Source organism: Pituophis catenifer, unplaced genomic scaffold, assembly GCF_029215685.1.
Source record: "Pituophis catenifer annectens isolate HBS135680 unplaced genomic scaffold, rPitCat1.0.hap2 SCAF_3, whole genome shotgun sequence".
NCBI lineage: Eukaryota > Metazoa > Chordata > Lepidosauria > Squamata > Colubridae > Pituophis > Pituophis catenifer.
In genome coordinates, this window is record NW_027256883.1 from 124634600 (window position 1) to 124652893 (window position 18294).

The 18294-nt window shown below is 38.9% G+C and overlaps 1 protein-coding gene across 1 annotated transcript in view; it reads left to right on the forward strand.

Moving 5' to 3' along the window:
- Window positions 1-18294, forward strand: part of CAMSAP2 (calmodulin regulated spectrin associated protein family member 2) — an 81599-nt gene extending 63305 nt beyond the window's left edge. The window contains exons 10-18 of the mRNA XM_070939326.1: window positions 1548-1630; window positions 5538-5607; window positions 5893-8074; window positions 9010-9146; window positions 13123-13343; window positions 14887-14959; window positions 16477-16592; window positions 17278-17396; window positions 17989-18294. Coding sequence (XP_070795427.1) covers window positions 1548-1630; window positions 5538-5607; window positions 5893-8074; window positions 9010-9146; window positions 13123-13343; window positions 14887-14959; window positions 16477-16592; window positions 17278-17396; window positions 17989-18294 — 3307 coding nt within the window. The remainder of the gene's footprint in view (window positions 1-1547; window positions 1631-5537; window positions 5608-5892; window positions 8075-9009; window positions 9147-13122; window positions 13344-14886; window positions 14960-16476; window positions 16593-17277; window positions 17397-17988) is intronic.

Here is an 18294-nt window from a genome sequence, read left to right on the forward strand (position 1 = left end):
AATGTTAGCATGTGCCAGAGATTTCTGTAGGTCTTTAGCTGACACTCTAGGATTCTTCTTTACCTCATGAAGCATTCTGCGCTGTGCTCCTGCGGTCATTTTTACAGAACGACCACGCCTAGGGAGAGTAGCAACAGTGCTAAACTTTCTCCATTTGTAGACAGTCTGTCTTACCGTGGACACATGAACATCAAGGCTTTTGGAGATACATTTGTAACCCTTTCCAGCTTCATGCAAGTCAATAATTCTTGATCTTCTGAGAGCTCTTTTCTGCGAGGCATGGTTCACATCAGACTGTGCTTCTTGACACCAGTAAACCCAAAACAGGTGTGTGTTTTTAAAGGGCAGGACAGCTGTCAGCAACACATCCAATATCATCACACTGATTGGAATCAAGGTTGGCTCACTCCTGGCTCCAATTAGCTCTTGGAGAAGTCATTAGGCTAGGGGCTCACATACTTTTTCCTCCCTGCACTGTGAATATTTACATGTTATGTTCAATTAAACCATGGCAACATCTAATGTTTGTGTAGTATTATTTTAAGCACACTGTGTTTTTCTATTGTTGTGACTTAGATGAAGTTCAGAGCACATTTTATGACCAACTCATGCAAAATTCCACGTAATCCCAAGGGGTTCACATATTTTTTCTTGCAACTGTATCTGAGATGCAAAAGACAATCAGCCCTACCACGTATCATATTTAATAGTTTTTCATGTCTCACAAAATGTTAGTTGGGTTTATAAGAATCTGAAACTATATTTCTATCCATTCTATTTTATGATTTATCTAGGAAGCAAGGTGATATACTAATTAGAATTATTACCTTAAAACAAAGGAGCCTAAATTCAAGCCTCTACTTCATTTTACAGCTCACATGAAACATTAGGCCAATGACTGTCTCTAAGCCTTACAAAGCTTAAAAGTGAGGGATATCCTATAAATACTGCCTGTATTTATTAATTAAAATATTGTATATCGGAACCATTAATACATATAAAAGGTTTAAAATGCCATAATATTTGCAACGTAGATGGTATTTGAAGAGTATGTGCTATTGACAATAACAGCTTCCTTAGGTGTGATGGATCCTATATGATCAGAAAATGATCTGCACTGAATTAAACAAAATATGCATATAGATTAACATAATAATACTATATACTATCTCAGGGGGCAAAGATTGTATTGATTTGTTTTAATGTGGAAAAATAATCCTCCTGATTTCTTATTCATTAAGAAGGCCATTGGAGCATTAAAATGGATATTGTCCCTTTCTAGTTTTGAATAGGGTTTACCTAGCAGCTGGATAGTACTAATGATGTTGTTACTTGGTGTTTTAATTTTTGTGACTCATATGGAATGTATGTTTTCTAGAATTAGTTGCAATTGAAGCATTGCATAAGGAAGAATAATAAATAAATAAAACAATGCAAGATTGCTTCTTAACTGTGCTCAGGACTGGATGTTTTTCAAGTGACAAACAGACAGAAGACAGACATCCAAACAGAAAACTAACATTTGGTGGGTTTTCTCATTTTTTCAGTGTGGGGACTTCAACTTTTATACCACCTCATCAGATTCCTCCTCCAAGGCACATGCAGCAACAGCCTTATTCATCAGTGCCAGGTACCAACATGTAACTGAATGACTGGATTTTAAGCTATTCATGTTCTGCTATTTCATCATCCATCCAAAGAGAATGTTTTTACAGGCTGCTTCTTAGAATCACAAGTAATCTTCATGAAGCGCTGCAACGCATGATTTAGAATTACGGGCAGTCCTTGACATACGACCACAAGTGAGCCCAAAATTTCTGTTGCTAAGTGAAACATTTAAGTGAATTTTGCCACATTTTACGATCTTTCTTGCCACCGTTGTTAAGTGAATCACTGCAGGTGTTAGGTTAGTAACACGGTTGTTAAGTGAATCTGGCTTCCCGGTTGACTTTGTTTGTCAGAAGGCCGCAGAAAATGAACTCATCACCCCAGGACACTGCAACCTTCATAAATATGAACCAGTTGTCATTTTTGATCACGTGACCATGGGCAATGCTGCAATGGTCGTAAGTGTGAAAAACGGTCATAAATCACTCTTTTCATTGCTGCTGTTAAGTTTGAACAGTCACTAAATGAACTGTAGTAAGTCAAGGACTATCTGTATTAAAATACTTTTTATTTTTTATTTCTTTTCCTTAAAAAAAAAAAGTGTACAGATGACCTTCTCTCAACCACTCTGTTATCTGCCAAAGAAATGTTAGGTAACAGGCTTTAATTGGCCCAGTGTCATTCCAATAATTTTATGGCTAAAGTAGAATCTGCTTTTCCATTCCAAGTTTGATACCCAGTATGCAATTCTAGGCCATTTCAATCATTATCAAAAATGACCACACTCCCAGCCCTACACATCTGTGGGTTTTTTATTAAGTTTTTTTTTTTTACAAACAAATCAATGCGTGAACAGTGTGGCACCTGAGTGTCATACATTCTAATACAAATAAAACTAGTAAAGTTAATCAGTTATTACATTGAGTCGACTTATACTGTATATTTCTAATAATGATACACAATTATAGTAAATTGCAATCTGTCATTATTCAATTATTCCATGTTTTCTCTTACTGTTACTTTATTTTATTATATAAAAGTGTCTACACTAACATTCCCCTTTCTCTTATTTCTATCACTTATTCTAACTTTTAGTCATGTCACTTTTTACTGAAAAACATTTTCTTTCTATCCTACCTAACTTCTAGTAGTGTCACCTATCTAAAAAAAAAAGAAAAGAAAAGAAAAAAGAAAAGAGAGAGAGAGAGAGAAAAGGAAAAGCAAATCAGAACAACAACAAAAAAGAGAAATCATCTGTTGTGGTCTGCCAGCAGCCTGCGGAGCTGGCAGCGGAGTTGGACAGTGAGGAGGCTGGGGAGGAACATGGGCCAGGCCTGAAGTCTGGGGAAGGCCCGAACGAGGGCTCTGTGTAGAGGCAGAGATGGGGCCAGGGCATGGACTCTGGAACCTCCAGAGTCGGACAGCAGAGAGGCAGAGGAACAGGACGAGCCTGTTCCTAGTGTGCGCATGCGCAGAGCTGCCAGAAGGCAAGAACAGTTAAAACAAAAAGGGATGACTCGGGAGTAAGGCCTGGAGATGATTGGCCCCTCCCATAAGGCTTAAAAAAGGAGCAAAGACACATGGGCCCTTTGCAGGAAAGCAACGTTGTTAATTCTGTTCCCAGTCGGCATCTCTGTTTGATTCTGGACTCTGTGTGGCTTTGCCAAGTAGGTCTTTGGCAGCGTGTCAAGGGAGATAAAGGTTGGAAATTATCCCGAAGGACTTCTCCCGAAGGACTTTTTGCAACTAATTGGGACTCAGCTGTAAATGAAAGTAATTCACAGCTGTTGCAATAAAAGAGATTTTTGGGACTACTCGTGTGTTTTAATGACTCAGTAAGCCTAGGTCACAACATCATCTATCCATTGTCTCTTGCCCGCTTCAATACTTTATTTGCTATGTTTTTTTTTAATTTGCCTCCCACCTTCCTATCTGGAATCTTTATCTCTATCTGTAACTGCTTCTTGTCTATTCTACACATCTGTGTTTAGAGTGCAGTCATCTAGTAGAGAATGTTTCTATGGATGATCACTCTTCATACAGTTGTAGATTCTGGAAAAAAGAGAGTCTGTAATCATATTACTACCCCCACCCTATTGGCCTTCCGGAAAGTGATGAAGATCTGGTTTTTCCGGCAGGCCTGGGGCCGTTGATCTCGCTGTTCAATCTTGTGAGATCCGGCCATGGATGGTGTGCATGTGTTTTTAATGTTTTAAAAATGCTTTTATAATATTTTTTTAAAAAAATTATGTTCATTGTTTGTATTATTTTTGTTGTAAGCCGCCCAGAGTCCCTTGGGAGTTGGGCGGCATAGAAATATGATTAATTAAAATTAAATTAAATTAAATATTCTTATATAGAAAAATAGCTCTTCAAGAGAAAGTTCCTTTCTGTGTATAGGGAATGATTTAACTATCCCAGCTTTTGATAACTGACATTTATTACCACCATAATAATGTAGGACAGCAGGAATAGGTTCCTCAGAGTGGGAGTGATACTTTGTATATTTTGGGAATATACAAACTTCTATAGAGCTATTCATTTTGTTGAGGGTATAACACTTTGCTTAAATTTTAAATTTAATTTATACATTTTTAAATTGGGAAGGAACATATAAATATAATTCATATTGAATATAGCAATAAATACATGCAGAATAGTTCTGATATGATTTAAGGTCACTGAGAATTAAATTTGATACAGTTACGATTTGATTATGTAAGTGGCACTAGAGGTAGTCCTCAACTTACAACCATTCATTTAGTGACCGTTCAAAGTTACAACAGCACTGAAAAAAGCGAATTATCACAATTTTTCACACTTTATGACCATTGCAGCATCCCCAAGGTCACATTATCAAAATTTGAATGATTGGCAACTGGCTCATATTTATGATGGTTGAAGTGTTGGGGTCATGTGATCATCTTTTGTCATTGACAAGCAAAGTCAATGGGAAAGACAGATTCACTTAACGACTGTGTTACTAACTTAACAACTGCAGTGATTGACCTAATTGTGGCAAGAAAGGTCATAAAATGGGGCAAAACTCACTTAACAACTGTCTTGCTTAGCAGTGGAAATGTTGGCCTCAATTGTGGTCATAGATTGAGGATTATCTGTACAACCTACATGTTGAGAGGTTTTGCTCCAAAAGCATCTGGGCCAGGGGTGAAATCTACCTACCTTCCTTACCGGTTCAGAAGTGCGTGCGCCATGCGCACATCACATGCATGCGCAGACCTTCTGCGCATGCGCAAAACACATACTTCCTGGTTAAAACCAGGAAGTAATGTCACCCGGGCAGGTGGGTGGAGCTTTGCTCCGCCATCTCTGCCGGATCGCCGAACCAATGGTCAAGATCACTACTGGAGTTGGCGATCCGGTCCGATCCAGGAGCATTTCACCCCTGATCTGGGCCCTTTTTTTGTTTTTTTACTTTTACCTTTAATTTCATTTATTAGTTCAGGTCCTGTATGACAGACAGACAGACAGACAGACAGATAGACAGACACTGTAGAAAGGACAATAGATAGATTTCTAAAAAATCATTGCAGGGATTTTTTTTTAAGGGCATAGGCAGACCTTGAAGCCTCTTAGGGTAGCAAAGTGGTGGTTTATGAAAGTAGTGAAGGGAGGCTGGAGAAGAGGTGAATAGAAGAGGGGAAAGACAAGGTTGGGTAATCAAAGCAACTTCGCAGGTCTCATCAGATGTTTTGCCAAGCTGCATGTATCATCCTTTCTTTGTTCCTGGCCTAGGACTGCAGCATTACAAATGCATATTTAATTTATGTAGCCTGCTTTATAAATCAGTGGCAAAAATTCATTCCAATTTCTGAAGCCAATTCAGTTGTTGTTTTCTGTTTATATTTTCTTTTTAAAACTTTCCAAACATTTATTCTTATATTGCATTCTGTATTGATTTTAAATAGGTGGTATTAAAAGATCAACATCTATGTCCTACATGGATGGATATGTAGGAACGTGGCCCAAAGAAAAAAGGTAAGATCTTTGCCTCTTGGAACTTAATTGCCTTATATAATGAATTAGGTTATTCTTTAATAATTTTCCGGGTGTCATCTCTAAAGTGTCATCCTTGCAGATAATTACAGCTTATCTTCTGTGACATTTAATAGCCATATCTTGAATATAGGGTTAAGATTATAGCTTTTTGTATTAGTTTGAAGATAGTGTAAAGAGTATTATTCTTTAATTCCAACTTGTTGAAATATTTAAACTTCAATATTGGTTGTTCTAAGACTTTCTTAATTTTAAAATCCCTTTTAGGTCTTCAGTCCATGGGGTTTCATTTGACATTTCTTTTGATAAAGAAGACAGCCTCCATATGACACCTCCAAACAGAGGAATCACGAGATCTATTAGTAATGAAGGCCTTGTACAGAATGCTAACCATATGCCCAGACACGTCAAAAGGAATATATCTTTCAAGCCTCTGAATGATGAAGAGGACAGTGAAGATTCTGAAATAGAAAAAGATGAAGAACTTTGCAGTGATCTAGACGCAGACAGCAATCAAAGAAATGCCAACCAGGTTAACACGTACACCCTACCAAATGGAGCATTGCAAAACAGGTTGGTTACTATTGATGAATTTGGCAATCAAATCGAGACACCCAGCATTGAACAGGCTTTGCAGATTATCCATGATAGTGAGAAATCTGCCAACATTACTCCACCAGCACAATTTACAAATGGGTTTTTCCTTCACAACAAAGAGATGAGCATCCTAAACTCAAACATAACCCCGAATCAAAGTAGCCCCGATATTATCGCAGATACGAAAGGTGCCCTCAGTCCTGTTACTGATAACACAGAAGTAGACACTGGAATACATGTCCCTTCAGACATTCCAGAGACTCTGGATGAAGATTCTACTTTAAGGGATTATACAGTCAGCCTGGATTCTGATCTGGAAGAATCATCTCGCTTTCTGCATGAATCTGACAGCAGAGGCATCAACCATAAGGAGCAACTGAGTCCTTGTCCAAGCTCAATAAGTACTAAATCTCAAGCTGGCAGTAGTCCATCTTCAAGTTCAGGAGTTAGAATGACCAGCTTTGCAGAGCAGAAATTTAAAAAGATGAATCATACCGACAGCAGAAGCAGCGGAAGCAGTTCTCAGAAAACTACCCCCGAAGGTTCTGAGATGAACATTCCACACATTGTTTCGTGGGCTCAAATCCCGGAGGAATCCCCTCTCCCTCAGGGAAGGGACACAACACAGTTGCTGGCTTCGGAAATGGTGCAGCTGAAGATGAAACTGGAAGAGAAGAGGCGAGCGATTGAAGCCCAGAAGAAGAAGGTTGAGGCAGCGTTCACAAAGCAGAGACAAAAAATGGGAAGAACAGCATTCCTTAATGTTGTGAAAAAGAAAAGCGATGGGATTTCACCACTTCGGGAAGAAGCAGCTGGAGCAGAGGGTGAGAAAGTGTTCACTGACAACAATGAAGTGAAAGAAAAAGAAAACCAAAAGCCAGGTGAACAACTGAACAAGACTTCTGAGGTCCTGAAAGTAAGCACTGAAACTCCCTCAACGACATGGCTGAAGCCACCAAACACCCCAGCTGATGCTGAGAAGCAGTCTAATTTGGTAAGTCCTTCAGAAGAGAATTTAAATGAAGGGGACCTTTTAGAATATACAAAATCCATCGAGAAGCTCAACTCTTCTCTACATTTCCTGCAACAGGAAATGCAACGCCTGTCACTTCAGCAGGAGATGCTAATGCAGATGAGGGAACAGCAATCTTGGGTTATTTCACCCCCTCAACCTTCTCCTCAAAAACAAATTCGGGAATTGAAGCCTTCAGCGAAGCTTAGTGGATCATCATCTCCCATTGTCCCATTTTCAGTAGAAACACCTCGATCTTCCCACCAATCCCCGCAATCTTCTTCTAGGAAGAATTCATCTCTCCCAGGTAAAATACAAAGGACTCCAAGGCCAAATGAACTGAAAATTACACCTTTGAATCGCACTTTGACTGCCCCGCGGTCTGTGGATAGCCTTCCACGGTTGAGAAGATTTTCTCCAAGCCAAATTCAGACTAGATCTTTTGTTTGTTTTGGGGATGATGGTGAACGGAAGCCAACTGAGGTAACTAAAGAGGCTGTTGACAAGGAAGAAGCAGGTGAAAAGGATGGCGAGAAGCAAGAGACGGAAGAGAAAGTTGAGCAAAAATCAGAAGAACAGATCAGACCTCTGGAATCCATGGTATCTGAAGTATTGTCACAGCCTGTTACAGAAATTGTCTGCCTTACTCCAAATGAAGAACCTTTGAATCCACCTGTGTTGCCCCCACCTGCATCTAAAACTGTTAGCCTCATAGAAGTTTCTCTGACAGATTTGAAGCCACCAGAGAAGTCAGAAGACTCAGTTGAAAAATCAGAGGGTGAGAGTGACAAAGAACAAGCAGAGGATGACCAGAAAGTATGCTGTGGATTCTTCTTCAAGGTAAGTGAGTGGATATATCACAATCTGTTTGGACAATTGAGTTGTAAAATACAGTGCATCAAATAATGATAATGTGGGGGGAAAAATGAATATTTTTCACTTATTACAGGTAGTCCTCAACTTACAGCCACAACAAAGCCTCAAATATCTGTTGCTAAGCAAGACAGTTGTTAAGTGAGTTGTGCCTCATTTTACGATCTTTTTGACACAGTTGTTAAGTGAATTCACTGAAGTTGTTAACTGAATCATGAGGTTGCTAAATGAATCTGGCTTCCCTCATTGACTTTGCTTGTCAGATGCCACCTGGAAAGGTTACAAATGATGTTCACATGATCCTGAGACAGTGTAAATATCATAAATACATGCCAGTTGCCAATTGATTGAATTTTGATCATGTGACTATGAGGATGCTACAACAGTCGTAAGTGTGAAAAACAGTCATAAGTCACTTCTTTCAGCGCCATTGTAACTTCAAACAGTTACTACACAAATAATTATAAGTTGAGGACTACCTGTATTGCTCTTTATAGTAGTTTTTCAAAGCTCATATTACATTTAGGATGTTTGGGGAAAACAAGAATTTTAGAATAGATTAATTCTAAAATAACACAGATTTTGTTTCTTTGATGGTTAGGTTTTCCAGCTGTGTTCAAACTAATACTGTCTCCTGATTCTGTGTGGAACTGTACTTAAGATCATGGGCACCTTTCCAGAGAATAACAAGTTTAAAGGGGCAAGAATTAAAAAAAACATTATGTTTGTTTAACGCACCTTATTTTGAACTTTTTGTGGGCAAAACAAGGTGGGAATAGGGTAGTTTTCATTTCAAATTTTCTAGCACAAGTGGGGAAGTGGTATGGCAATTATATGAGGTCAATATGTTGCCCTGTCAGGACCTTAAATGATAATTTCAAAATGTTATTTATTGCTACTAGGATGATCAAAAACCAGAAAATGACATGGCCGTGAAACGAGCAGCATTATTGGAGAAGCGATTGAGAAGAGAAAGAGAAACTTTACTTCGAAAGCAGCAGTTGGAAGCAGAGATGGAGCATAAGAAAGAAGAAACAAAGTAAGATTAAATGCATACACGATAGTTCTGAAAAAAAATATTGCTTTTTAAAGTTTGGTCTATTAAAATCACCACCTTTATTATTAGCCTCATTAATCAAGTAAAATTTCACATAATTTACTTACAAAGAAGTCAGTTTTTACAGACTTCTGTAAGACTCAATTTATTGTATATCAGGAATAGAAGAAAAAATACAGTGACTAAACATGAGTGATATAGTAATTAATATTAATATATTGTATATGTCTGATCAAGTACTTGTGATTAAATAAGGCTGGAATGTATCACCACGCCCTCAGCATGGTGACGGTTTTTAAATAATGGACAGGTTTAAAGATATCAGGCAAGTTTGATTTTTTTTTTTTTGCCTCATCATCAGAGCACATTATACTCAAGGTTGCATATTCTATATTTCCTTTACTATTTTTAAACAGGAGTAGAAATCTGGCAGCACTAGCCACATATGTCAGCAACCAGAGAACTTTGAAATTTTAAAATTGTAGTTATTGAACAAATTAGGATCTAAAGCAATCATTTTATTCTGGTTATTCTCACTAGGACTGTGCATGCTTAGAAAATTATTCAGAAGTGATTGGACCTTGAATTAATGTAATCATAACATCTCTCTGCTGTTCATTAAATCAGGTCATTTCTTTCAAGTTTCCATGTTAAGATTTGCATTAACTTATTAAAGTTGATTCATTAGGCTTATATTGATTATGTGTCAAGTCCTTGACTGTTAATGACCCCTCACTAACAGATAGATTTTCTCCATGATGATCTGCCCCTTTCAAGGTCTTTCTGATCCTCTAAGGGCGCATCTATCACTCTGTAATTGAGCCAATCCACCTAACTGCTAGTCACTCTCTTCTCTTTTCTTCCTCCTATGGTGACAATAGAACCATCTCTAGAGAAGTAGGCCTTCATATACTGTATGAAGCTATTTTGAGCCTGGTCATTTATGCCCCAAGTGAGAACTCTGGGTTGATTTGTTTCATGGTTCATTGGTTTTTGGCTGCCGTGCTATTCTCAACATCAACGTTCAAAAGCATCAGTACCTCTTCTTAATCTGCTTGATAGAAGCCTGAAAAAAAGACAGTGATTTTACTGTAAAGAACATCTTCTGGGTCATTTTCAAACTTCTTCTTCTTGTTGTTGTTCAGTCACTAAGTCATGATTGACTCTTTGTGACCCCATGGACCATAGCATAACAGGGTCCCCTATCCTCCATTGTCTCCTGGTGTTTGCCCAAATTTATTTTCATTGCATTGATGACATTATCTAACCATCTCATCCTCTGCTGTCCCCTTCTCCTTTTGCCTTTAATCTTGTGCATAGCTTAATTCCGTATTAATAACAGTTTTAAAAAATCAAAGATTCCACATTCAGATGTTCTGGGGAGCTATTCATGTTTAAAAATCAAAAATAGATTATTTCAGTGTCAAGGACACTCTCTCAAAATGAAGGATGAAAGCTCAAAAATTGTGCACATCAAAAGAAGCCATGGCTTCTTTATTTCTAACCTTGATCCATGCATTTATTTTCAAATTCTTCACAAGAAACATATTTATTTATCATTATTTCCATGTATATTTAGCAAATTTATTTTATAAACGTTCCTTTTTCTTTAAAAACCCATAATACTTTCTATTTCAGTTTACCAACTAATTCCCTCACTTTTCTCAAACTGAAATCTGCTTAATGTATTAGGGAAATTGTCATCAACATAATGAATTTAAGATGTACTGCTCTTCAGTTCCCATAATCTCCAGTCAAAATAGTTGGCTAGAACGCAACAAATTTGAGATGGCTGCCCCACACCATTTTCTGTTCTTCTGCATGCCAACTTTTAAGAAGTTTTTTTTTTATCCAGTATCTGTCTGATTGCAAAGTAATCATATGCTTCCACATGGAAAATTCAGTATTCCAAAATGTATTTTATACCCAATTAAAAAAATACAATATTTCAAATAACTCATTTCTCTTTAACAGAACTCTTATGCAAAACAAATAATATGATTCTCATAGATCAGTGATGGCTAACCTTTTTGGACCGAGTGCCCAAAGTGTGTGTGCATGCACACCCAAACCCCCAAAATGCAATGCATGCACAACCTCAAGCATGCACCCCCACCCCCGCTCTTGAGCACGCGGCCCCCCGCATGCACCCCCTGCATGTGCCCTTCTCCCGTGCATGCGTGGCAGAGACTCAAAGACCATCTGGCCGGTGGGACGCCTATTTGCATGTGGAGTGAAGCTGGGGCGACGGCTCACATACCCACAGAGAGGGCACTGTGTGCCACCTCCGGCATGCGTTCCATAGATTCGCCATCATGGTCATAGGTATTCACTGATTTATATCACAATGCATAATTTGTAAAAATTGGCTCTTAAGGGACTGTCTGAATCTATAGACAGTACTACTAAAGCTGTTGTTCCTGTAACCTTTAAGTGGATTAAATGATGCATCATAATGCAACACTTTTTGAGCCAAGATACTTCAAATGGGCTAATTTACAGAATGCGTCTAAAATCTGAGGCCCATGAATCCTGTGGAATTGAAATTTGGCAAATTTTATAATGGATTTCTAACATAAAAAATAACATCAAACAGTTAATGACATAATACAAACTGTCTTAAAATATTTCCTGTGCTGATATCTGGCTGGGCTATTTTCAAGGCAGATAAATCTCTGAATGTATCCCAACTTTTCCAGTGAAGGCAGAACATTAGAAGTTCTGTCACTGGTTTTTTAAAAAGTTTTTTATTAAATAAACATTAAAAACATTGGACACAGTGTGACCATCCTGGTTTTGCCATTTCCATACATATTTTTTACATAACCTTTAAGACCTTTCTGTTTCACCAAGCCGGGCTAGCATAAATTTCTTCTAATTGTTCTAAATTTTTATGCTGAAGATTCTTAACTGATGAGCCAAATTGGTTTAATTATTTTAAATTGCTTTATTTCACATTTTATATGTATGTTATTTTGACTGTTCACTGCCCTGAGTCCTTCGGGAGAAGGGCGGTATAAAAATTAAATAAATAAATAAATAAATAAATAAATAAATAAATAAATAAATAAATAAATAAATAAATAAATACAATAACAACAAATACTTATCATACATTGCTACTTTGATAAACATATCCCTTGTCCTCATTTGTATATTTGTCTAAATATTGTCCAATTTCAGTTCTACAAACCCTAAATCTTTTCTGTTCCGACTCCTTTTCCTCCTTTCCAACCATCGATACAGTTTATTCCAGTTTTCATAGTATTCTGTCTCGCCTTTATTTTTGAGTTCTAGTGTCAGCCTGCCCATTTCTGCACAGACCAAGATTTTCTTTATTATTTCTTCTTCTGGGGGGATTTCTTCATTTTTCCAGTATTGCGCATAAACCAATCTTGCTGCTGTTATGACATGCACCATTAAGTATATCAATCCTTTGCTATATTTCTCTTTTATAATTCCTAGTAGGAATAGTTCTGGTTTCAAATCTATGTTTTGGTCTAGCATCTCTTCCGACCATGTCTTTATCTGACGTCAAAATTTCCTGGCTTTTGTACATAACCACCACATGTGATAAAAAGATCATAGTGCTAAGTTATATTTCCAACACTGCAGTGATAGATTCCTGTTCAGTTTTGCTAACATTGTAGGCGGAAGGTGCCACCTATAGGAAGTTCTGTCACTGTTGAAGGCATTGAGGTATCTGGTAAGGAAAATATGTCTTGGGAGGAGATCTCAATAGGTCATGAATTGTTTAGTATGTATTTAAATGCAATGCTGCTGGGCCAGTGTATGAGTGTGAATGTTCACACAGACCTTAAATTAAGCACATAATATAAGCTAAATTTATACCAGCACTTGAAAATTAAATGTGGCCTGGTATTTTATGCATCACTTGTGATCATCAGCAGTGTTCTTATGAAATAGGATTTAATAACCATGATATTGAAATTTCAAGGAGGAAGTCTGAGGAAGAACGTCAGAAGAAGGAAGATGAAAGAGCACGACGAGATTATATTAAACAGGAATATATGAGGCGAAAGCAACTGAAACTAATGGAAGACATGGACATTGTCTTAAAACATCGGCCTCATTTTTCCAAACAAAAGAAGGCACGTCCAAAATCCATTCATAGGGATCACATTGAGTCACCTAAAACGCCAATCAAAGGTCCTCCAGGTAATAATTTCTTCCAGAAGAAGACATACTGTATTTGTGCCCCTAGCACAAAGCAAGAGCAAGAGCACTTTGACTCATATACTGCTTCACAGTGTTTTTACAGCCCTCTCTAAGCAGTTTACAGAGTCAGCATATTGCCCCCAACAATCTGGGTCCTCATTTTACCTACGTCAGAAGAATGGAAGGCTGAGTCCACTTTGAGCCTGGTGAGATTCGAACTGCCAAATTGCAGGCAGCCAGCAGGCAGCAGAACTAGCCTGCAATACTGCATTCTAACCACTGTGCCACCACGGCTCTTTCCCCTTGGGTTAAAGGATATAATTTTCTAGGATCTATTAATCCAGGGAATATAAACCCTCTTAAACCTGTGCTATTTTTTTCTTTCTTTCATAAACCCGTTCTACTTTTTTCTTTTATGTGTTCACTTATTTGTTAATGAAAATGATCCAATGTTACTTATTTGTGAGTGATAAAAGTATGCAAACCTTTGCTTTCAGTAACCCCATCCCCAAGCAACAATTCATTAAAGCCAAAAAAAATCTCTTTTGGTTTCATCCATGCAAAGAACATTATTCAATAAATAGCCTTCTGGCTTTTCCTTGTGGTCTTTCGTGAATGGTAGATAGGCAACAATGTTCTCTTTGGAGAGTAGTGGCTTTCTCCTTCAAGCCTGCCACGCACGCCATTGTTCTTCAGTGTTCTCCTGATGGTAGCAGAGAAAGTAATAATTAAGTAATTATTAAATACCAAGACAGCTTCCCTTATGGATAGTTTGCAGGATATATCTTGATTATAGGTAGTCCTAGAATTACAAATGTAATGGAGCCTGCCCATTCCATTCGTAACCCGAGGATTCGTGAGAGTGAATCTCGTAGGTTGAACGGGATCACTCCTTCCTTTCGCCCACACATTCACTAATTGAATGCAAGGCTCATTAAGTGCACAGGAGGTATTTCAGGGTGGGGAAGGCCGGGGGGGGTCTAGTGATGGAACAGGCCACCTGCCTAAGACCACTGAAATACCTCATGCTCCCCACAATTGCTTTCCCCACCCAACCTGCCGCATCAGGTCACTTACAATACGAAGATCTAGCAAGCAGCCTCCCTCCAGCCTCTCAGCCTCATGAGCCCCTCTGCAGCTCCGTTTAGGCCTTCAGAGGTCTCGCCTGGCATGTTACAGGCTGAAATGGAGCTTCTGAGGGATCTGCCCCTCAGAAGCTCCATTTCGACCTACAACGGGGTGGGCAAGGCCTCTGGAGGCCCCAACGGAGCATTGGAGGGGTGGAACTGCCCCTCGGAAGCTCCAATTTGGCCGGCAATGTTCAGAACGAATGTTGCAGAGCCTCTGCAGTTGTTCATAAGGGCGAACAACTGCCATGGTGCTGCAAGATTCGTAGTTTTGGGACTTGTTCATAAACACTAGGGGTTGCTTATCGCAAAACTTCAAACGCTTGTAACCCGGGGATTACCTGTATTTTAAACTCCCTTGTTTTTATACAAGTTTATAACCCACTGTGTCAATGTTTTTTATTTCTTTTTCTCAGTATCGAGCCTTTCTCTTGCATCATTAAACACAGCAGACAATGAGAGTATGCAATCAGGCAAGAGGACACCAAGGTAAAATTTCAATTTACAATTCTGTTTCTTATAGAAATAATCTTAAAAGCCTAGCACAATGCTATTCATAGTATATAATCAAGAAATCAGTGACTGTGGTTCTACTGGTACAAATAATGGATCTGTTCCTATGATCACATTGCTTCACAGTGGCACCATGTAGAGGGAAGAGGGAATGGCCTTGAGAAACAGAAGGAAGAGCTACTAGCAAGGCAACAGCCAGATAAAAGGGGCCTGAGTCCAGGACAGAAATGTAACCTGAGTAAATGTCTCAGAAAAGACCCTCCCTAGTTCTCACAAAGATAAGGGGAGGGAATGGGAAAGCTCATTCAGGCAGTCAAGTTCTTGTTACTAATATTGCACTGGTTCGGCTCCTCCCCCCCCCTCCCTAAAGTGGAATGTATAATGCTGCTGATGCGTGAGCTGCATTGGTTACCTGTTTGCTTCTGGGTCCAATTCAAGATGTTGGTTATTACTTTTAAAGCTCTATACAACATGGTCCAGGGTATCTGAGGACCCATCTCACCCCATTGGTACTAATCAGTAGAAGAGGTCAGCTGCCAGTAGAAGTCTTGAATATGGACCCTGTTTGCTAAGGAATTCCGGCAGGCAGGTTCAAGGAGAAGAGCCTTTTCTGCTATATAAGAGATATCTCTCATATTTATATATTTATTTACATGATAGCAGTATTCCAATATTGAAGGGGCTACCACAAAGAAAAGGGGGTCAACCTATTTTCTAAAGCACCAGAATGCAGGACAAGAAGCAATGGATGGAAACTAATCAAGGAGGAACCAAACTAGAACTAAGGAGAAATTTCCTGACAGTTAGAACAATCAGTGGAACAACTTGCCTCCAGAAGTTGTAGGTGCTCCAACACTGGAAGTTTTTAAGAGGAGATTGGAGTACCATTTGTCTGAAATGGTATAGGCCCGTGATGGCGAACCTATGGCACACGGAGCCATATCTGTGGGCACATGAGTGTTGCCCTAGCTCAGCTCCAGTGCATATGCATGCGCCAGCCAGCTGACTTTCAAGCCTTCAGGGCCCACCGGAAGTCAGGAAACAAGCTGTTTCCGGCCTCCAGAGGGCCTCTGGGGGGATGGGGAAGATCTGTTTTTCACTCTCCCCGGGCTCCAGAGACTTTCTAGGAGCCTGGGGAGGGCGAAAAATGGTGTACCGGGCCCACTGTGCCATCGCATGCCAAAAGTGGGGGAAACACAGGGGGTCACGTACGAATGTGCAGGGGAGCGAGGCACATTGAATTATGGGTGTGGGCATGTGTGTGCGCTACCGCTCGCCCACCATACTCCCCCCGCTTTTGGCACATGATGGCAAAAAGGTTACCCATCACTGGTATAGGTCTTCCTGCCTGAGCAGGGGGTTGGGCTAGAAGGTCTCCAAGGTCCCTTCCAACTCTGCTATTCTGTTATTTTGTTATAATTACCTTTAGCAATTTCCACGTATGTTTTTTGGCTTTAAGCACAATATGTTTTCTGTTTATGGTCTTACTTTAGATCTGAGTCCGTGGAAGGTTTCTTATCTCCAAGTTGTTGTGGTAGTCGTAATGGGGAAAAAGACTGGGAAAATGCATCAACTACTTCTTCAGTAGCTTCTGCTACAGAATACACAGGTTGGTGTTACAACTGTAGTGTGAAGGAAAATCCTTGGAAAACCAAATTATCCCAAGGAGAAAATGTTGAATTAATCCATTTCAGCAGGTGAGCACATGTTTGGTTTTCAACCGAGAAGAATGGTAATCCCCCCCCTGCTTCATCTTCACCAATTTTCCACTTAACTGCAAATTGTGCTAGACATATTGCAATATGGCTAGCGATTACTTCCATTGGAATCATATTTCTCCACTTTTATCCAGGAATCATACATTTTTATGGATGATACAGGTAAGAAAATCATAATCCTTAATCCACATGCGAGTCCCACCAGCCCCCCCCCCACCCTTTCTTCTTTTTTTTACAATTTTCAGAGGCCCCAGATCATACCATTCATTTTGGTGGTATGATGGCTTTCATCAGTGCCTGGAGTTTTGAATGTACTAAAAACCCTGTTTCTTGCTTTACTGTTAGTTTGTTAACTATCTTGGCTGCTCTATGTATTTATTTTGGGGGTGTTTTTATTGTTTTTAGTTGTCTTAACTGTTTTATAGTTTTAGAATTGTAAGCTGCCCAGAGTCATTTGGCTAAGATAGGTGACTATGGAATTTGAATGAATGATCATGGTATTTAAGGCTTGTTTTTCTAAATCATATTGATCTTTTTTGATGTCTTCTTCCTCTCTCTCCTTTTTTAAAAAATTAGGACCAAAGCTCTACAAAGAACCCAGTGCAAAATCCAACAAGCATATCATCCAAAATGCACTTGCCCATTGTTGTCTGGCTGGAAAAGTAAATGAAGGACAGAAGAATAAAATACTAGAGGTAAGACTAATCTACAAAGAAATAAAAGGAGAAAAGTTCAAATCTAAAGCTGGGACTGTAATATGTGGCATTAGAGGAGTAACTAGATAATTCAAGCTATTATTTAATAGATAGGCTGCCATAAGAAAAATAATGGTCTTAATATTTTTAAATATCCTATTTTCCTCAGAACAACAATCCTGTGAGGTGGGCTGATAGAGAGTGACTACCCCTTAATCACCTAGATATGAAAAACTAATGGTGCTATCTAATTAAACCCTTTAATAGAGTACTGTTTTTACATGTTTATTCACACAAGCATGTCTATTGCTTGTTTACTTTATAAATGATGGCAAACATTCACAACTTAACACATTAGTTTATTCTATCAATTATTACAAGTAATTTAAGAGATCCCAAACTATTTGTTGTTAGCTCTTTTGTGCATCTGATATCTCAAACCTCATTTAATAACAGTGACTGTTTTAATTCACATCTTGAACCTGGAATCCTTTTCTAAAGTTCAGGAAAAATCCCTTGTACTTAAAAGCATTCGAGTGCATTTTTATCTTTGCCACAGTAAGAACTTTCTTTTCTCATTTATTCCCTGAAGGAAATGGAGAAATCAAATGCCAACAACTTCCTTATCCTCTTCCGGGACTCCGGCTGCCAGTTCCGATCTTTATATACATACTGCCCCGAAACTGAAGAGATCAATAAACTGACTGGGATAGGCCCCAGATTAATCACTAAGAGAATGATCGAGGGGCTGTTTAAGTATAACTCTGACAGGAAGCAGTTCAGCCACATACCTGCGAAAACACTCTCCGCAAGCGTTGATGCAATTACTATTCATAGCCATTTATGGCAGAGTAAGAGACCAGTAACTCCCAAAAAGCTCTCATCTTCAAAGACATAG